The sequence below is a fragment of the Pleurodeles waltl genome, chromosome 2_2 (assembly GCF_031143425.1).
Source record: "Pleurodeles waltl isolate 20211129_DDA chromosome 2_2, aPleWal1.hap1.20221129, whole genome shotgun sequence".
Lineage (NCBI taxonomy): Eukaryota > Metazoa > Chordata > Amphibia > Caudata > Salamandridae > Pleurodeles > Pleurodeles waltl.
Genome location: NC_090439.1, coordinates 734,523,750 through 734,546,031, shown reverse-complemented (window position 1 = coordinate 734,546,031; position 22,282 = coordinate 734,523,750). Strand labels below are relative to the sequence as shown.

Sequence of the window (22,282 nt, the reverse complement as noted above, 5' to 3'; positions counted from 1 at the left end):
AAAGTTGATGAACACACATTCTTTTCATGATTAAGATTATTCCCATATGGTGTTGTGAGACTAAGGGTGATGCCATTCACAAATTAAGAGCAACAAATTGAGGACTACGTGCCCTGTATTTAGATGACACCAGTGGAATGCAAAGTTTACTTTAACTGTAGTGAGAAATCAAGTACAACTTGTGATCATGCACTTTCAGATTCATGCTTATTAAATAGCAGGCATTACTAAACAGTGTGTGTGGCTTTTCATTTTTTAAGGTAGGATAGATAGGGCCATTGTTCATGCAACGAGGTCTAGATAAAGAGAAGGATTCACTAACTGTCACCCATTGTTGCTGTTTACTATAGAAGAGGTAGCTATGAATGTCCCAGTAAAATGAGTGAAAACCCCTATCTCATAGTGTGTATTGACATATTGTCAGCTGAGGGTAGCTGCCAAACAGTACAGTTGTACGTTGGCGGGTGCTGAACTGACACTTAAAAGGACGTATGTATAGTCTCAACTGATTGCAAACAGTGGATGTATCCTTAATAAACGTTATGCAGCAAATGGAATGAGTTGGCAATCACATTCCACTAAACAACAAAGTGGAAGATTGGGAAACATACCCACCCTTTAAAAGCCAGTATAAAGCTTATTACTTCGGTTGTACTCATATAAGTGGCCAAACTAATGTGTACTTGAACAATGAACACATGCCTAAGGAACGGCTCATGTTACCAATTCCTTCTGTATAGCGTTGTGCCTAAGTTTCAGATGCCCACACACTGCAGTGGATGCCTACTTATAGAATGCTAAGATGTTCACCAAGGGCCAGATGTATGTAGCTTAAGGTTTGTGATTTCCTAAGAGTGAATATTTGCGATTCACTATTAGGAAATCGCAAACTGCTATGTACAACAGTGTATTTAACACTTTGCGATTCCCAAATAGGCCGCAAGAGACCTGCTTCATTTATATTCATGAGGCAGGTCGCAATCTGAGACTGATTTGGGAATGGCTACACTCACAGGGATGGTGATCTGCTCATGTCAGCAGACCCCGTGTCTGTGACTACTTTTTAAATAAAGCAATTTTTTAAAAATGCAGCCCATTTTCTTTAAGGAAAAATAAAAATGAAACATTTTCAATTTCATTTATTCAGAGTAGGCAGTGGTCCCTGGGACCACTGACAGCTCTGAAAACATGTTTGCACCACCTTTTACAAAGGGGAAGGGGTCTTTTAGGGACCCTCTCCGTTTGCAAATAGGTTAACTGCGATTGTTTGGTGCTTGCATTCATGGTCACAAAACAATCATGCATGGCCCTGTGACTCTATGATACTAAGGGACGCCCTTGGCATGCCTCTTCTTAATAGGAGTCACAACCCCTATTTTGTGAGTCAGTGACAGGATACTTACTCGCAAAATAGAAATGGTACATGGCAAAAAGCTTTTTACCATTTGCAAACGACCCAATAGGCTGTTTGTGTCTGGTAAAAGAGCTTGAGACATCTGGCCCTTAGTGTGTCCATTAACTGGCTGTCTAGTGCTGAAGAAGGCCATGCCATTCCAAGGGAGGGTCGTTCCTTATGCTCTGCCATAACATAACCTGCTTGGAATCAGCAGAAGTGTAGAGTGATGGAAAGTTTCATGAAGTTCTCACTACATTCCAACTTAAAACACATCTTTCCAAATAGAGGCATCGAGTTAAGGGAAACATAGAGCAGCCTATCCAAGGAGAGCAAATTAAGCTGTAGGTGTAGCTCAATGTGCTGAACCTCGGCTCCTGGAGCAAAGCGGTTATCAGAAAGTTGGAGTTTGCATCCCAGCAAGGCCAGCCCAAGTGTCCATTCTCCCAAAGGTAGGTAAATTGAATACCATGAGTATGTCATAGTAACATATCTTATTTACAGTGCTTAGAAATGGCAGAATTGCAGTAGGGAATGCTATACCAAAAAACTAATTACAAATTGTACCAACATGGGACATACAAATCAATGATGGACCTTGCCACAGCTTTGTACAGCAAATGTTTATAGGATTCGTGCTTAATGGGTTGCTATCAAACAAAATTGAAATTGCATGCTTGTTCAACAAAACTTTTTACCATGCTATGTAATACATCACACAATCTCTGTTTTAAATATGTGTTGTCCAATTATGAAATGAATGAGTGTGGTGAGAAGCAATCAATTACCAAGGAACAGATATGTGGTATAGTTATCCCTAGTACAACAATAAGTCAAGGCAAGAGAGATAGTGAATTTTGCAATGAGGGTACCTGAACTGAAGAAGCCAATAATCATGTACACATTATAGTCATCAACAAAGTTTTTTACCAGTGAAATGGGTTGTCCTTTTAAATTGTCACATTTCTTTTCAGGAAAGGAAAGTTGCTTTGAACGAATAATTCAAAGATTTGGAAGAAAAGTGGTTTACGTTGTTATAGGTGATGGGGTGGAAGAAGAACAGGGAGCAAAAAAGGTAATTGTTTTTTCTTGTCTTAAGTTGTCTTACTTTAGTTATGAAGTGGGCTGTACACGGTCAAGTCACTCATCATAAAAATGCAGTCACCAAAAATATTCAAATAGTCTTGACTAAAATGAATTCTATATATATTTTCCATATACATTTCTATTGTAGATATCTCAGAGACATATCAGCATCTTACATTTTAGTGGCTTGATGAGCTCAAAGCTGACTGTGCTTGAGTGAAGGCGGGCTTACGTTTTTATTTCCCATGTATCTTTTTGTTGCTTTTGATTATTTTTACTTGATGTATGCAAAATGCTTTATAATACAGTTGACAGACACTTCCTTTGTGTTGACTGCCTTGATAATGTTGATATGCATTTGATTTACTAAGAACGGATCACTGACATATTTTTTATTTAAAAAAAAAAAAACATGTCAGAAGGTATTTTAGCTGTAGGAGGACGTAGGTGTTGAATTTGGGAAGAAACAATTCAAAGAGTACCACATAGTGAAACAGGGCACTGTGAGTCCAATTTGCAAGCCTTTTATACACAACAGTTCAACGCAGGTGTGCAAAAATATGAATTTGGCTTTTGAATTTCCAAAGTCTGATTCCCAAAATTACAATTTGAACTTTTTTTTCGATTTCAAGTATCACCTACTTCATTGGAAATCCAGTCACATGACCGATTATTTGCAGTAATGTATGTAGTATGAGGTGGGAATAAAATGAAGGTGATCGTAGGGAAGGAGCATGCAGTGGTTGTGTAAAATGTTTCCAACACCTACAAAGTTGGAACTGTGTGGATACTAAAAACATTTTTCAGGTGTGACTCCCACCATGGGAACATACATGAAGTAATTCCAACAAACAGAAAGAACAGATTGGTTTCCGGGGTGAGCATGAGTGTGCAACACACTTCATGTTACATAGTCAGTACTTTACAAAGTATGCAAACCATAGGAGGAAACTTATGACACATAGGCGGTTATTACAACTTTGGAGGAGGTGTTAATCCGTCCCAAAAGTGACGGTAAAGTGACGGATATACCACCAGCCGTATTACGAGTTCCATAGGATATAATGACCACAATATGTTAGGTTTGTTGTCTTACCGGAGTAAAATAGCTTCACTATGCATATGAAGAAATAGCAGTCACTGTCCATACACACTCCACACAATTATGCCTTGATATCAGCTCTTTAACTTTTTGACTTCATGAAATCGGAGACATTCACTGGATCAATGTCTCAATTGCTTTCCTTTTCTGTGATTCTCATAGACTGAAAATGCCTATATATGGGAAGATAACTGTACAAGTGGTAACAGGGAAGACAGTTTGGCCTTCATTATGCCCTCATTTGACCCTAGTTAGTCTTCTCCTTCACCCCCAGAATTACTAATACCAATATCTTTGGTGGACAGCTGAGTTAGCAGGGAGTAAAGGTAAAACAAAACCGTTCTGTGGTAGTCCTGTGAATCCCCTAATTCGAGTAGGGCTTGGGTTACCGACCCCATCAGAAAGAAGAGGCCACTCATAATGGGGTTGTTGTCACTTTTTATACAGTAGTATATATGTAGTCTTTAGCACAACATTTGGAACGCAGAAAATAATGTGTTTATCAACATCTTTCAGTTTTCCCGGGGGATACTTCAGGATCTTGCGGTCTCGCTTGTCTGTTGTAGCAGTAGTGCAAACGATCTAAAGTGTGACTGCGGCCTTCTTTTTCTTTGCTGTTATTTTAGTTCTTCTTGCTTCATTGACGTTTGTGTGGCCCATCCAATTATATCACTATGGCTAGTTTCTCCTGTGTTTATGGCGTGGGCAGAGATGCATGTATTTAAATATTCGTTGTATGTACTTATAAAGTTTAGTTTGATTTTTAAACATTAACTTGCAATTGTTTGCTGTTTTATTTTTCTGAATCAGTCTAAACCTTCCACAGTAGTGTACTGAAGAGTTTCTTTCAGCTTCCTATGCATATCTGACACTGCATTGTGCTCTATTGCAGATTATGTGTGTAAATTGTTTCCCAAAGTACCCGCATCAGCATTCAATGTGTGATTTAAGTGTGATGTTAAACAGTTCCAAATTATGCACAATGCAGCTGCAAATTCTGCATCTAACTACCTTTACTCACACAATGAGTGATACATGACACTATCCAGTTAGGCAGGTCACTGACAGATGTAAATCCAGCTGACCTAAAAAAGTTAGTGTCACATAGCGTTGGTATTGACCTCTCTCCATTTGCAGCAAATGTGATATTAAAATGTGAAAATTTTTCATTGTACCCTTCATGGGGAAGTATCAGCATTTCCAATACGAACTCTTAACCAGATAGCATTGTTGTGAAAATTGGCCACAACTTGCTTTGTGGATTAGGAATTTTGCATCGCATTTAATTAAACATAACTGTTTTAAGTAAGTGATAGAACTTGGTTTGTACTTGGAGTGTATTTCGAATAAGAGGTACTCAGCATAATTTTCTTCACTGATTGTAAAGAAATGGCTCCCTGTTGCAGTTACCCCCCACTTTTTGCCTGATACTGATGCTGACTTGACTGAGAAGAGTGCTGGGACCCTGCTAACCAGGCCCCAGCACCAGTGTTCCTTCACCTAAAATGTACCATTGTATCCACAATTGGCACACCCTGGCATTCAGATAAGTCCCTTGTAACTGGTACTTCTAGTACCAAGGGCCCTGATGCCAAGGAAGGTCTCTAAGGGCTGCAGCATGTCTTATGCCACCCTAGAGACCCCTCACTCAGCACAGACACACTGCTTACAAGCCTGTGTGTGCTAGTGAGAACAAAATGAGTAAGTCGACATGGCACTCCCCTCAGGGTGCCATGCCAGCCTCTCACTGCCTATGCAGTATAGGTAAGACACCCCTCTAGCAGGCCTTACAGCCCTAAGGCAGGGTGCACTATACCATAGGTGAGGGTACCAGTGCATGAGCACTGTGCCCCTACAGTGTCTAAACAAAACCTTAGACATTGTAAGTGCAGGGTAGCCATAAGAGTATATGGTCTGGGAGTCTGTTTTACACGAACTCCACAGCACCATAATGGCTACACTGAAAACTGGGAAGTTTGGTATCAAACTTCTCAGCACAATAAATGCACACTGATGCCAGTGTACATTTTATTGCAAAACACACCCCAGAGGGCACCTTAGAGGTGCCCCCTGAAACTTAACCGACTGTCTGTGTAGGCTGCCTGCCACACCAGAGACATGTTGCTGGCCCCATGGGGAGAGTGCCTTTGTCACTCTGAGGCCAGTAACAAAGCCTGCACTGGGTGGAGATGCGAACACCTCCCCCAGGCAGGAGCTGTAACACCTGGCGGTGAGCCTCAAAGGCTCACCCCTTTGTCACAGCCCAGCAGGGCACTGCAGCTTAGTGGAGTTGCCCGCCCCCTCCGGCCACGGCCCCCACTTTTGGCGGCAAGGCTGGAGGGAACAAAGAAAGCAACAAGGAGGAGTCACTGGCCAGTCAGGACAGCCCCTAAGGTGTCCTGAGCTGAAGTGACTCCAACTTTTAGAAATCCTCCATCTTGCAGATGGAGGATTCCCCCAATAGGGTTAGGATTGTGACCCCCTCCCCTTGGGAGGAGGCACAAAGAGGGTGTACCCACCCTCAGGGCTAGTAGCCATTGGCTACTAACCCCCCAGACCTAAACACGCCCTTAAATTTAGTATTTAAGGGCTACCCTGAACCCTAGAAAATTAGATTCCTGCAACAAGAAGAAGGACTGCCCAGCTGAAAACCCCTGCAGCGGAAGACCAGAAGACCACAACTGCCTTGGCTCCAGAAACTCACCGGCCTGTCTCCTGCCTTCCAAAGATCCTGCTCCAGCGACGCCTTCCGAAGGGACCAGCGACCTCGACATCCTCTGAGGACTGCCCCTGCTTCGAAAAGACAAGAAACTCCCGAGGACAGCGGACCTGCTCCAAGAAAAGCTGCAACTTTGTTTCCAGCAGCTTTAAAGAACCCTGCAAGCTCCCCGCAAGAAGCGTGAGACTTGCAACACTGCACCCGGCGACCCCGACTCGGCTGGTGGAGATCCGACGCCTCAGGAGGGACCCCAGGACTACTCTGATACTGTGAGTACCAAAACCTGTCCCCCCTGAGCCCCCACAGCACCGCCTGCAGAGGGAATCCCGAGGCTTCCCCTGACCGCGACTCCTTGAACCTAAAGTCCCGACGCCTGGGAGAGACCCTGCATCCGCAGCCCCCAGGACCCGAAGGACCGGACTTTCACCGGAGAAGTGACCCCCAGGAGTCCCTCTCCCTTACCCAAGTGGAGGTTTCCCCGAGGAATCCCCCCCTTGCCTGCCTGCAGCGCTGAAGAGATCCCGAGATCTCTCATAGACTAACATTGCGAACCCGACGCTTGTTTCTACACTGCACCCGGCCGCCCCCGCGCCGCTGAGGGTGAAATTTCTGTGTGGGCTTGTGTCCCCCCCGGTGCCCTACAAAACCCCCCTGGTCTGCCCTCCGAAGACGCGGGTACTTACCTGCAAGCAGACCGGAACCGGGGCACCCCCTTCTCTCCATTCTAGCCTATGTGTTTTGGGCACCACTTTGAACTCTGCACCTGACCGGCCCTGAGCTGCTGGTGTGGTGACTTTGGGGTTGCTCTGAACCCCCAACGGTGGGCTACCTTGGACCAAGAACTGAACCCTGTAAGTGTCCTACTTACCTGGTAAAACTAACAAAAACTTACCTCCCCCAGGAACTGTGAAAATTGCACTGTGTCCACTTTTAAAACAGCTATTTGTCAATAACTTGAAAAGTATACATGCAATTTTGATGATTTGAAGTTCCTAAAGTACTTACCTGCAATACCTTTCGAATGAGATATTACATGTAGAATTTGAACCTGTGGTTCTTAAAATAAACTAAGAAAAGATATTTTTCTATATAAAAACCTATTGGCTGGATTTGTCTCTGAGTGTGTGTACCTCATTTATTGTCTTGTGTATGTACAACAAATGCTTAACACTACTCCTTGGATAAGCCTACTGCTCGACCACACTACCACAAAATAGAGCATTAGTATTATCTATTTTTACCACTATTTTACCTCTAAGGGGAACCCTTGAACTCTGTGCATGCTATTCCTTACTTTGAAATAGCACATACAGAGCCAACTTCCTACACTGATGGACTGCCCCGTACATTTAAAGTAAAACCACACATGCAGATGGAGGGAGAAAGTTGTCGAGCAAGTGAGAATCATGTTTTGAGTGTTTTTCACAGTTAGCTTGCTTTTCATAGAATGTTCAAGTTCATAGATCAAAACTAAAAGGGTTGCACGAAACAGATGAAAATCCGGACGATCATGTAGGCGTTGTGGGAGTCGGGTGGCCAAGTTATCTTTAACCGAGCTAGAATTGTACCTACTCAATGCTGCGGTGTATCTGCTGGATGCTACACACTTTGCTGAAACCTGAAGAACATTTACTCGTGTTAAGCCCATGTGACAAAAATAATACAAGTTGTTATCCTGCTTTTCCCCAAACGCAGGGTTTATAGCACGTTTTGTAGCGTTTCCCTCAAAATCAGCGTAATCGTAGGTTGTGAAGTATTTCTTGAGCACCACATATTAGTATGTACCCATTGAAGATAGCTGTATAAGTAGAGCGGAAATAAAGACAAAGCAGTCCAATAAAGAGAAAAAAAAACACTAAATAGAGGTGAGAGGTATTCTGAGTGGCTTTAAACCCTGTGCTGAGGCACTGGGAGAGATTGTGGGCTGGTGACTTTAGAGCTGGGGAACCAGGTTCAAGTCTCGGCATTGGCTCAACATCCTGTGATTCTGGGCAAATCACTTAATCTCCCTGTGCCATCAAAAATAAATGTGTCCTTGTGTAAGGTAACTGGTGCTCATGTAAAGTGCTCCAATAACTTCGGATCGAGTGTGCGCTATATAAAACTGCCCCCCCAAAAAATGCTTGGACACGTTAAAATGTTGTCTATTCCATTCACTACACTGTAGAGCACTAAAGATAAAATTGGTACTATCTTGTATCCTCTGCCTCTGCAGTTGTATTGGTTCAGAAGGGCTCACCGAAGGAAACTTGCCTCAAGAATATTGACGAGGTCAGATTGATATAAATCCTTGCGACCTGATTCTTTCAACTGTGCCTGATTGTGACACCCAACACAGCGCAAACAACTGAGTGGGTCACAGGGGTGTGGCTGAGCCAGCCAAGATGGCGGACCTGAGTTACTGAAGCTCTGTCTGCCAGCCTGCACATCATAATCCATCCTGCCCTGGAGCCCCGCTTGGCAGTCATCAGGGATGCCCACAGCTACCTGAAGCCCCAGCTGTCAATTGCGCCCCTCACCGCTGTCCTGTCACGGCCCCCGTGAGTGGTATAAACAAATTTGCAGATGACGGGGCCTGCTTGCGGTCAGGCTAAATGGGCCAGGGCTCAGTTGCCAGCAGTGGAGCTCAGGGTGATGTAACGCCCTGCTCCTACTCATCAAAACTACTGCAGCCCGCCCCAGTGACCCCTCACTTCAGCCCCCTCATGGACCGCACCCCAGAGTAACAGATTGCAGCAAAGGACTCCTTGAGGCCCAAATGTGGCATGTGTACCACAGGTGAGCCGCAGAGGGAGTGCCCCCAAGTGTTAGCCCCACGCCAACCTACTTCCACTGCTGGGTCTCTCCCACCACATTGGGCCCATCACAGCTCGCTTTGCATATCCTGTCGGAATGCACCAGGAGGGACATCGCATATCACACGAACACCGTGGCCACAGCCCTTAGAGGGCCCGCCAAAGTTCAACTCACACTGGGACTGCCTCTTCTTGACTCTGCCAGTTGACTCCTGCCTGCGCAGGCCCCTGGTCCCCACCTTCAGCATTCACTTTGGGACGCATGCGTGACCAGGGCTCCTCGCTAAAATTACTGGTCCTACATCATCATGAAGACCCTGCGCACTGCCCACCGTACCACTCAATTCTAGTGGCCACTCTACTCTTCTCTGCCTGTGAGACAGAGCCACGGAGTGGGACCCGAGAGCTCTCTCATATCATCTGAGCCTTAGATCCAACTTTTACCTTGTAAGGTGCTGAGCCATTGCAGACACTGAAGGACGCACCTGGAGCTTGTGATCGAGATACCTGTGACAAGTTGTTCTAAAGCTCTTTGGGCTTTGCAAGACACCGCCTGCCCCCCACCTCATCTACCACCACTGGTGGCACTTCTTTCTGTGCCTTATGGTGGGGCTGCCTCTGAGGACTCACTGGCAACCTCCCCGCACTCCTGCTTCTGACTGTGACTTGGTGTCCCCCTGTCACTTTGGTTCTTTGTGACTTCTAATTCCCCTGTTGCCTGCACACCACATGAGCTAGGTAATTCCTCAAGGAGGTAACCTGCATACTAACTGAGGCTTCCCATTCTACCACCAATCACTCTTCCCTGCTTGTGGGGGGTTCTTCTCACTGCCATGCATGACAACGCTAATCTTGGCGCGGGTAGGAAGGTTTTGCACATGCACAAAGGGTCGCTCAATGCGACTTACGATCTCCCCCTGAGGGTAATGCCTGGACACCCACTCCTACAATCTGGACTTTCGACACCAAGGTGCATCCCTGCCCCTCTTTGCCTACCTACATGCCCCTGATACAAATATCCTTGATATCACACGGCATAGGCAGACTCAGGTCGGCCCCAGTGACCACGCCGGGCCAGACCCAGACACCAAACTCTCCACCAAGTGCCATTCCTGACTGCCCCCCTCGGAGGCCCCTTTGAACTGGCACCCACGACAGACAAACTAGACTTGGTGCTGGCCTCCACAGAGCACTCGCAAGTTTTGATGGAGACACGCTTGAGTGCTCTAGCCACCAACCTCAGCTTCCTCCACAATGTTAATCACAAAGTCACTGACAAGGTGACAGACGGGGAGAAACAGCTAGCCACCCTTTAGCCCATTGTGACTGACAACCAGTCCGTGAACTGCAAGACCGGGTCCACCAGCTAGAGGACAGGGCTGATGACATTGAGGGCAGAGCCCGCAGAAGCAACATGCATATACTGGGCCTGCCAGAGGAGGTTGAAGGCCGAGACCCCATCTGGCACATAGAGACTTGGTTCAAGTCCTCCATCTCAGCCTTGGACCTCACTCCGTTTTTCACGTTGGAGATGGCACATTGAGTGCCTGCCCGTTGCTCCCTCCTAGGAGCTCCTCCCAGACCTATGCTTGCAAAACTCCTTCATTTCAAGTCTGAGTTGCAATGCGAGGCCACTCAAGGTGAAGGATAAGGTGGTGATGCTTTTTCCCGATTATACTACAGAAGTTCAATAGCAAAGTTAATCCTTTCTGGGGGTTAAATGCCGTCTACACCAGCAGGGAGCCATGTACTCACTCCTTTTCCTTGCTCACTTGAAGGTCATTGCGAATTACACCATGCTGTTTTTCAACAACCCAAAGGAAGCCTTAGACTGGGCAGACAATCATTATGGTCCCCCACTGGTAGCCCACAATAAAACTCTCTTGTGCCTGCCTAAATCAAGACGGATGAAACGCAACCTAACTGACATTCGGAAGTACCCAATGATCATATACAGTGACAACCCTCAATCTTGAACAGGTTCATTGAAGACAAATGATGAGCCCTGCGAACAGCAGTATATATTGTACCTAACAATGTCATTACTGACGATGAAAGAGGGCTCCATCTTTTCACAACTGATGATGATGCCCTCCCATCAGAGGACTCTCAGCTGAGCTCTCCCAACTGGCCCAGGTCTATCAAATTCACTCTAATGATACATTGCCTCGACAACATGATGCAACAACCTATTTGGGCCCACCTGGATGGAGTCCCCGTGGACCCTCGGTGCATCAAACTTAACATACCCAGACCAAGTACACTTTCCTCGCATGCAATTTTCTCACCTCTCCGTTACTCACAGTGGGTCCCACGGGCCTTCATAATTCTTGCATCTAGGCACTCTCAACCTGGCAAGACATCTCAATAGTTGTTCGCTCCCCCACACTTTTAAAGTTTTCAATCATGATGTTGTTTGTGTGTACTGTAGTTACAGTAGGCCCCACCTGTTCTACTTACCCAGTTTCAGAGGATTCCTCACCCAGCCCTACCCCTATACTCCATCCAAAATACTGCAGATCCTCAGTACCAACTCCACTCACATCCAGTAAGGGGGATCACGCTTATGATGAGCAAAGCAAAAAGCCCCCCTCCCAGTGATTCCTATGTATAGCCCACTCAAAATGCATAGATCTTATGACGGGCTCCGCCTGCTTACACTGAATGTGTGCGGAATGCACACTGCCCATAACAGATGTGTGGTATACTCCTATGTCAAAAGACAACATGCACATATAGTCCTCTTACAAGAGACCCACGTCACCAAAGGCTAGGGATACTCTTTGTGCAGGTACTGGAGATGACACATTTATGCCACTACCTATTTAGCATATGGCTGTGGGGTTCTGATCTGGATCAGACCCATTATCCCAGACCAGGTCCTAGACACCACCATAGATGCTGACAGCCACTATGTTCCCCTGAAGGGATGCCTCAGTGGCCACCCCTACTCCTTTGCAGTGTGTTCTTTCCTAACTCAGGTCAAGCAGACACCCTGTCCTCCATGCTCGCTCATAAAACTGCATTCCCTTGGATACTGGGTGGCGATTCCAATTGTGCTCTAGATCCCCATCTCAGAAGGACCCACCCCTCCTTCCCAGTTCCCCTCCTTATGCAGAAACAGCACACTTACAATTGGACCCAGCAATGGTGGACATCTGGCACCTACACAATCCCACTAACAAACTCTATTTATTCTACTCTATACCCCACGAGCTCCACGTGCACCTTGATCACTACCTGTGCTCGATCTCATTAACTCTTCTTATACATCACTCCCAACTATCTAGGCAGACTGATTTGAGATCACGATGCCCACTTCATAGATCTCCGCTGGGCGACCCCCATGCTGTCGGTTACTGGGCACAATACTAGCAGAACCTTATTCTCAGATACTCCCAGATATCATTCATATACACCAGAATGCATTTGTCCCTGAAAGAAGCTCATCACAAAATATTTGCCTGTTGTTTCACATACAGGATTGGGTTAGGGGACGCTACCCATGGGCGGCTTGTTTTATATTGGACCTTGAGAAGGCAGATGAGTCATTGATGTGGGACTACCTTTTCTAGGTCGTAACCCAGCTTGAACTCAGTCCATGGCTTCTTGGATACACTTGACTCCTCTACACCAACTCGACTTTCTGGGTCCTCCTAGAACTCCTTGTCTTCGACTCATTCCGAGTGAGCAGGGGAACCAGACAGGGCTTCCCCCTCTCATTATTGCTCTTTGCTCTTGAGATAGAGCCCCTCGCATTATGCTTGCACCACGAGGGAGCTGACTGGGGATACTCCTGGAGTACAGGACACACAAGGCATCCCTATATGCCGACGATCTCCTCATCTATTTAAAAGAAATCACATCTGACCTTACCCCACTTCACGCTACACTGCATGATTTCGCAGAAGCTGCTGGATTCTGAGTCAACTGTGATAAAGTAGCAATACACCCACTTCACCCTGACCAACCACTAGGATCCATACACTTAGGCAATATCCCTCTACATTGGCAGGAAGCAGCTACTCGCTCTTTTGGCGGTCTGTCTCTCCCATACTCTTTAAGACATATTTGATGGGAAACTTTGAGTGGCATTACAGGGTCCCAATAGGCAAAATTGCTCTGGCAAAAATAATTATATTACCTTGTCTGTTTTATCATTTTACTAACCTTCCTGTAATCCCACCCCACTGATTCTTCAAAGAGACAGACTCATTGTTGGGCGATCTTCTGTGCGGCAACGGAAAACATTGAGTAGCAATCTGCAAATTACAGCTCCCGATGCACCGGGGAGGGTTAGGTGCCCTCTCATTTGAAGCGTACATTCTTGCGGTGCTGTTACAATGGCTGTTGCACTGGTCAGGTAAGAGATACGTTGGGCAGACCTGCAAAGGATGGTGTACTGCCCTCCCCAGTGATACATTGTCTCCTCCTTCGCGGAACAGCACCCCTTTCCTTGCCACCTATACAAGTAGCAGTAGCCCGAGCCTGCATGGCTCGAATACATACCATATCCAAAAAAACAACTGTGTACGCTCCTGTACTGCCCTTGGTTGGCCTCCCTAAATTCCCTGGGTCATACTCATGACACGACCTCTCCCCCTGGATAGAACGCTCAATCCCCACAGTTGGAGATCTTTATCTCAATGGGCAGTTCCTCTCATTTGATCAGTTAGTAACAGACTATGATTTACCCCAGGGCAATTCCTCTTTCACCATTGACTCACCCATTCATATCATACCCTCTGAAAAGCTGCGGAGACAAAGCCTCCACTTCACCCAGTACTGCAGACTATGTTTTAGATGGGCCCCAGCTGCTATCTCATTACCTGGCTCTATAAAGCCATTCACAAATTAAATAGGCTTTCCCTAGATGCCCTCCGCCATAGGTGGGAGGAAGAATTTGGGTGCACACTACAAGATAAGGAGTGATTGCCTTAAAATTCCCTCAACAGGTATCCCATAACTCTCGCTTTAAAAACGTACAATTCTTCATGTTGCATCACACATACCTCACCCCAGCCCAAATAAACCAATTCTGCCCACAGGCAGGCGCAGGCTGTCCCTGATGCCAGGCTACCAGCTCAGATTTACAACACATGATCTGGTCCTGCCCAACCCTGCACCATTTCTAGGGAAAGATACACAACATATTACGTCAAGTTACGGAGCTCACCGATAACAACACATGGAAGGCGTGCTCACTTGGTATTTTCACACAACGCAAACCACATAAAATACACTCATGTTTCACCTCCCTAGTGCTTCTCCTTGCCAAACGAACCCTGACCCTGCACTGGTGATCCCTAAAACTACCCCTTTTAAAGCCTGGTACGGTAGCAGCAGAAGAAGGCACCCTCACCTGTGGAGAAATCCTGAGTCTTCGCAAACAATCAATTTCCCGTCACTGGGATACCCTTTTCTCACAGTTTTTGCAACTCACTGGGAATGATGACCTCCCTCCCTAAAAATCTGGTGCACACTACCTGCCCGCCAATATCCACTGTTAGCCCCTCATCCTTGCATATTTATTCCATGCTTTATTATTCTCTCCTCACTGGAAGACCTGCCTCCTGTTGCTTCTGTACTCTCTTTTTTTCAGACGAATTCAGCCATACCCCTCCAATTCCCCTCATACGTTTACCTCTCTCCCAGTTCACTTGTCAAACCTTTGGCTACTATAGTTCAACAGGTGCATACACATACATAACAGCTTCAGCTATTGCCCTCACTGTACTTATGTGTTGGACTTACATGTTACTCACCAAATGGCATATGCCGCCTTGGTCCAGTATGAAAAGCTGTATTTCCACCATGCTCCACTGTTAACTGTACCTTCTTTTTATATTTCTGAAAACCAATAAAAATATATATTTTTAAACTGAGTGGGTCACATGGAAGACGCTAGACACACATGGTGTTGTGATTGAGCCTAGCCATATAGGAGGTCATTCTGACCCCGGTGGGCCTGGAGGGAACCGCCAGAAGACCGTACCGCGGTCAAAAGACCGCGGCGGTCATTCTGGGTTTCCCACTGGGCCGGCGGGCAACCGCCAAAAGGCCGCCCGCCAGCCCAGTGGGAAACAGCCCTCCATGAGGATGCCGGCTCCGAATGGAGCCGGCGGAGTGGAGGATGTGCGACGGGTGCAGTGGCACCCGTCGCGTATTTCAGTGTCTGCAATGCAGACACTGAAATACAAAGTGGGGCCCCCAGGGGCCCCACAACACCCCTCCCCGCCATCCTGTTCCTGGCGGGCGGAACCGCCAGGAACAGGATGGCGGTGAGGGGGTCGGAATCCTTGCTGCGCCGCCATGGGGGATTTCCAGGGCAGCGGAAAACCGGCGGGAGACCGCCGGTTTTCCTGTTCTGACCGCGGCCGAACCGCCGCGGTCAGAATGCCCAAGGGAGCACCGCCAGCCTGTTGGCGGTGCTCCCGCGGTCCCCGGCCCTGGCGGTATTTACCGCCAGGGTCGGAATGACCCCCATAGTGTTTTCCATCACTCTGATGGGGCACATCACAAAAAGGATTACAGTTATTACAATCTGCCCCTTTTAACATTATTTCTGCGGCTAATTCTCATTGAGTGATATTCTCCATGGAAAAGTGTTTTCTTTTGCAGCACAAAGTCATTCTTAGGTTAATGCCTCCTCAAAGATGGCATGTACCATAATTAACCTCTAACCTAGATGAAGGGGCATTCCCTGTAATTTTTAGGTCGAGTGTGCAAGCACTCTGGTCTTCTGTAATCTATCTGTGGGCTTTTAACCACACCCACTGCAAGCCCGTCACTATAACTCGTTCATGGGCTTGCCTTTCAAAAAAACCTTTGTTATGATTGGTAAATGCTTTACGGTTGTCCCTCTTTGGGACTGTTTTGTTACTGCCTTAGCCATCGACCTTGTTACATGGATAATTGCAGGTTTGCCCATACGTTTGACGGCGAGTGAACTTCTTTTTCCTTTTGCGTCTCTTCTCCGTCATGCTTATAGATGGTCTGGCGCTTTGAATAGGCTCGCTTTCGTTACCTGTTTTACTTTTCATTTTCAATTTATGTGGCAAGAAAAGTCCAGTTAGGGATTTACAACGCAAACAGCTCTAATTCGAGCAAACGCGAGACCCACTGCAATGCAAATGCTTGTTATGTATGTATGTTTTTGATTGCTAAACAGCTGCTAGTACCGTTGAAAATAAGAAAAGATGGGCAAGGAAAATACATTAGAGTAAGAGAGTGCACTCTTGTCTATCAGTCAAACTGGAAAGGCTTGAAAAAATAAACATAGTTAAGGAGACTTTTATCAGCAAAGAGCCATCTGCCAGCGCCCAGTCCCGCACCTGAGCAAGCACTCCAGACCCAAGGCATTCTGGGCTGCCAGATGGGCCCTGCCTAGTGAGATGTGCCATAATACACGTTTATTTTTCTAAGATTTACTAGCGTGATTACCAAAAGAGAGCAAAAAATGAAGGTTCAAGAAACAGGAAAGGGAGGTTATAGACCCATTGTAATGCTTAATTCATTCAGCCTTTTCATAGGTGTAGTCTCAGAGGCAGAGAATAATGTTGTAACAAAACTCGATGTTTTTAAAACAGTGCTAAATATTGCACTTCTGCCATCAAGTGCTGTAAGTAACACACCTTGCTAATTTTCAGTGCATGGAACTGGCTTTGCTGAGCTCAAAGAATAGAAAGCTGAGTCGGCCTCGCAGTCTCATGACCTCCAGAACACCACATTGAGCTCACTGACCCACCTTCCCGGCATTCTTTGATAGTGGTGACTTCAGAGAATGAATGATAATGCAGTGCCTCTGGCAGTGTTTGATGACTATTGGCTTGTCATGAGGTCGGGGTATTCATTCTTACACGTTGATGCTTCTTGGGGTCATCTGCTCTTACTCGGTTGTCCATCTCTCTGGATACTAAGGCAGCCTGCCCACCTACACAGTCCTTACTTGCAGACACTCCAGACACCATCAAGCTTTACTCCTTAAGGAAATCCCTTTTGCACTGTTGGTAACAAGAAGCAATAAAGCACAGACGTACACTTACAACTTAAAAGGCTAAAACTAACTGGCTCTAGTATACCTTTACTCAAGTTACAGTGTAATTTCTATACTTACACGCTACATTTGACGACTCATTTATTAACATGTAGCCCTAGCACCTGATTATCTGGCAAGGTAGAGAGGAATAATCAGTTTACTTGTCTTTGCGCACTTCCAAGAGTCTCTAGTAATTAACCAAGACTTACAGTGGTAATACCTGGAGATAACCTGGAAATCAGTGCCAGATGTCCAATTACACAAGAAATCCAGCTTTTGCTGGAAGGACGCACACTTTCTTTCATATTGTATATTTGTATGCCACTGAGTGCATTGCTCCAGCACAAGTGGCAGGTTTACCATCACTCTGTACATTTGGGCTGCAGACCTGTCTGATCTGCCTCTGCAACAGGCATGCAAGCCTTATACCAAAGGCAAATTTTATGGTGCTCATGCACAGATTCCATCCACATGACACAGGATGCATTGACAGATTTTGTGTATGACATCCCCGCCTGATTTTAAAAAGGATTGCTACTTATATTGAAGCTAAATATCTCCACTGCCTTTGGTGACAGACCCTGAGCGTCTCTCGCACAGCAGCCTCTACCCCTCTGTACATGCTTTCAGAGTGGAAGCATATGCAGCTTAAAAATTGATTGACATATTTCCATTGAATTAACCCATTGAATATTGTAGAAATACTCCCTTGAGAATGTGAAGAAACTGGATCGGTATCTGCACATTTTGGTCCAGACCAATTTAAAGATTTTGTGGTTACTCATAAGAAGCAAAGCAATACTTTGCCGGGTCAAGTAGTCCAGAATGCAGAATTTACCAATTTTCCAGCATTTAAGATTTTTGGTGTGAAAAGTTGACCCTCGTGCAGCACCAAAACTCTTTTGTACTGACGGTCCATCACCTCTTAATTCTTTCAAAGTGAGTATGTCTGGGTTAGAACAGTGCAAATAACCCTAGGGTTTGGCTGAATGTTATAAATACGTAAAGAGTATGCACCAAATCCTTATGCCAAGTGAAACCAAAGGCAAGCAACTGTTCAAGTGGTCTATTGCTGATATACTTACATGTATCTTGTGTTGTGTTTTCAATGCACCTTGTGTTTCATGGAATATATCTTACAGGCTGACCCTTATGCGGTTATTTGTATGTAGGAATTTGTACTGAATCTGCACCTCCAGTATAAATCTTAAGGTAGACATGCTGACTTGCCTTTGGGCTATAGGGAACAGCTGAGTGTCACGCAAAACAATGATTGTAAAAGATTTTATGCCTAGGTGTTCTTTGTAGCATGTAGTAACACACAATAAATGATTTTTTGGGGTATTACAATGCTTTATCCAGCTGCACTCCTTCCTGCAAAGATGAACATCCTCTTGATACTGTTTTTTAATGTGAATGGTTTTGTATACAATAAATCAGAACCTCCTTCTTCATCTACATGCATGTCTTTTAATATAAATAGTGCACAGGATTTCCAACGGCATTTAATCGTTTTTTCTGTTTTATGTTGACAGCATTCTATGCCTTTTTGGAGGATCTCAAGCCACTCTGACCTCATGGCCCTACATCACGCCTTAGAATTGGAGTACTTATAGCAGCTTTGAAGCACTTTGAATCCACATAACCTTCCCCTGCCCCTGGACTATGTACAGTACGCCTTTTGTCTGCTGTCAGCATTGGACTACTGAACTTAAACAGCATGTTGACATACTGCTGCAATTTGTCTTAACCTTTGACTTTTCAGTAAATGGAGGAGCCTGCATCAGAGCAGCTGTTGACTCCTGTACTGTGAAGTAGAAGAAAACGAGGCAGCCGAAGAATTCAGTGCCCGTCTTTACCAAATAACCCCAGAAAAGGTTCACACCTGTGAAGAAAGGACGGACTTGCACATGCTCTCCATATTTTTGGGATTTCCATCAATCAGGACAAGTCCTTCAACACAGCAAGCCTGATTGCACACTGATCACTAAGACATAAAGAAGAAAAAAACAACCTCTTTAAATGTTCTTGTAAAAATTTATTTTTTCATTTATCGCGCCCAGCCTTCACCTTTACTTATTTATGAACAGACTGTTCCAAGGCATACTAAATGAAGTTCAACAGGATGGTACATATTGGCGTTTACTGGCCTTCACCGGGACTCATCAACAATAGACTGATCTTTAGCACATCGTGAAAAGAAGCCTAAAGTAATGCCTAATTTAAACAAAATGTGTACATCACTGAGACAATCATGTACAGGAAGAATTTTTATGTAAATTTGTAATAATTGCTCATTATTTTACCTACTGTTTAGTTAAGAGCATTGCGCCTTGTTAGGTGAAGTGGAAGAGGCAACATTTGCACAATATTGTGCTGTGCCTTAAAAAAGTGTTAGGTATAAATATGTAGATACAAGTTTTTTAAGATGCATTTGTTAAGACCAAAATCGGAAGTCAAATGTCAATAATGATTTCCTTTTTGTTCTTTTTCAAATGCTTTTTTGCGCAGATCTTCTGGATAAAATGCATCGTTTGAAGATGCCCCACTATACATGAATGAGTGACCTCTTAGATTAGTTGAGGAGCCCTTTGAGACATTTACTTTTTTATATTAAAGCCTATGTACTATAGCTACTTGAAAAAAAGAAACAGGCCTTGAATAAACATCATTTCCTACAGAAAGAATGTAGATGATAGAACTTATATTTTTTATTATAAAGCGGCTTCTTGAGTTGAAGATTAGAAAACCTATTTAAAGAAAGATATACTGTACTTGTACTGCAATCCCTGTTCTTAAAGGTGTGCGAGGCACTGAAAGCTTGAACCAGGCTCGAGCCTGAAGCCTGGCCCAGCTTGAGGTCCTGTTGAAACCTTGAGCCCATAAAAAAACACATCTTTCACATGGCTTTGACCTTCTACCCTAGGCCTTCCACACTCGGTCTATCATTGTGCACAAACAGGTAAAAACAAAGCATTGACATTTGAGATAAAAAGAAATGCAAAGAGAAACCCATTTAGTGGCTGATTTGTAAAAAGTGAGACCAGAAAACCTGAATTAATCGCAGCCCCCATAACAAAAGTCTGTGATCGGCGGCAAATATTTTATTTACTGATCCTCCTTTTTCCTCACTATCATAAATGAAAGCACCTTCAAATATGTGACTTCAGCATAGCAGTTTTACGTAAACCTATTGTGTTTCATTTAATAGGCTATATTGTTGCACTATCTATTACAGTCTGAGCCACACACAGGGTTCACATGCTAATTGTCTTGCCTCTTAGTTCACTAATAGCATTGTCACCTAAATGGGGGGCTGGGGAAGAAATTATTCTAAGTTCATGTTTAAAAACTATCACCTTTAAGAAGTACTTTTTAGTGCCATGCTATAATGAGATGTATTAATGACAAAGCTTCCGCATGTTAAAGAAATACACTTTTTGGAATTTTGAAGATACTTTATTACATTTTACATGATGCTTGTCATATGATTTCCATGGCAGACATTTTCATGGCTCATTGTGTGCATGGGCTCTAAGAGCCAAGCTAGACCCTTGGTTCAGCTATGACTCAGCTTACCCTGTTAATCTGTTGGCTCGTTTACCGCTTTCTGTTTCCTGCGAAAATAAAATTGTACAAGTAAAATCACATTATATAATTTGAACAGTACTGCAATGTATGCATCTCTATTTTCCTCAACACAGGACAAACCTCAAACACCAAATGAAGCCTTTAACAAACTTGAAAACAGATTACTAATATTGGTCAGGTATTTTGTGAATGTGATCTTTTACTTGGGTTTTGAATCCTATTGTTAATGCCAATGCAAATAGCTATGAGACAATTCCACTCATTCTTAACCATTTTGCATGTACATTCAGGGGCATATTTAGAAGCCCCTTGGGCCGCAGGTGCATCACTTTTTGTGGTGCTCTGGCAGTGCAGAGTGCAGCCTCATATCTTCAAGGCTACACAAAGCCACTTCACATGGCTTTTCATGGCCTGGTAGATATGGTGTAAGGCAACGCAACACAAGTCACTGCGTTGCCTTAGACTGCATCAGGGAGGCATTCCAATGGCGATGCAGTGGGTTTTCACTTGCAACATCTATGGGTTTTGATGCATTCCCAGATTTACAAGGGCTCTGCAACCCTGGGAATGTGGCAAAAACGAATGCCACCCCCCCCCAGGGGAGGTGTAACAAGGAGAGATATCTTTAATTCTCTTTGTTTTTTTCCTCTTTCTATGTGTGTTTCATTCTGCACCACACAGAGTAAAAAGCCTCTATGGATTTTTCATGTGCGGGAACATGCCCCTTCCAGCACAAAAACAGTCCTGGCAACAATGCACCATGGTGCAAGGGTGCCTGCATTGGCGCTAGGCACCAAATTGTATACTGGCTAAAAGGTCAGGAATGCACTATATCTCGCAAATACGGTGCATTCCTGCCCTTTCAGATTGGCATAGGGCTGCACAGCAAAAAGACTTGTGGTGCTGCCCTATGCCAATTTATAGTAAATATGCCCCTCAGTTCTAGCGTTCACACACCTACAAAAGGAAAGCAGTGGTTTAACATTACTGCTCTCTGTGATGAGTGATTGATGTTGCTGCTAATTGGTCATTTGTGAATGTGAAACGTCTTACTCCATCTCAAACACTCAAATGATTTCTCTACTTTTCTTCAAGCAAAGCACTGTCCATATAACCAATTATTTGGGGTTTTATTTTGCATTTTTACAATGTATATAGTGAATTGGAGACTGTAAAAATACACAACAGCAGTTTATCTTGGCCTGATTGTGAAAAAAAGTATGTTGCATCCACACATGTACATAATAATATTTCTTCATTCAGTTTGTGTGTAAATTAATAAAAGATATTTGAGAATTATCACACAATACTTTTCTTGATTTTTGCTAATATGCATTATCTATAAAACCCTCTAGATAATATGCATTGGCTGTAAAATGTCACTGGTCTTTCTCTTTTACAAAAAAAATATATTTATTTGTTCTTACTTTGCTGTCATCTTATGTCTTTAGACAGAGGCTCAAGGTTCCTCAATATTGCACAGGGCCACATGTGCAAGCTACTTAGAAGTGAACTGTAAAATCTGTTCAATATTCAATTTTCCCAGTTTTCTTTCTCA

The 22,282-nt window shown here is 44.5% G+C and overlaps 1 protein-coding gene across 17 annotated transcripts in view; it reads left to right on the top strand.

Moving 5' to 3' along the window:
* The window catches only part of EYA1 (EYA transcriptional coactivator and phosphatase 1), a 218,611-nt gene extending 196,570 nt beyond the window's left edge, over nucleotides 1–22,041 (top strand). For all 17 annotated transcript variants that reach the window (XM_069220343.1, XM_069220342.1, XM_069220330.1 and 14 more), the window contains 2 exons: nucleotides 2,368–2,468; nucleotides 18,669–22,041. In XM_069220343.1, coding sequence (XP_069076444.1) covers nucleotides 2,368–2,468; nucleotides 18,669–18,749 — 182 coding nt within the window. In that variant the 3' untranslated portion in view covers nucleotides 18,750–22,041. The remainder of the gene's footprint in view (nucleotides 1–2,367; nucleotides 2,469–18,668) is intronic.
* The last annotated feature ends 241 nt before the right edge of the window (nucleotides 22,042–22,282 follow it).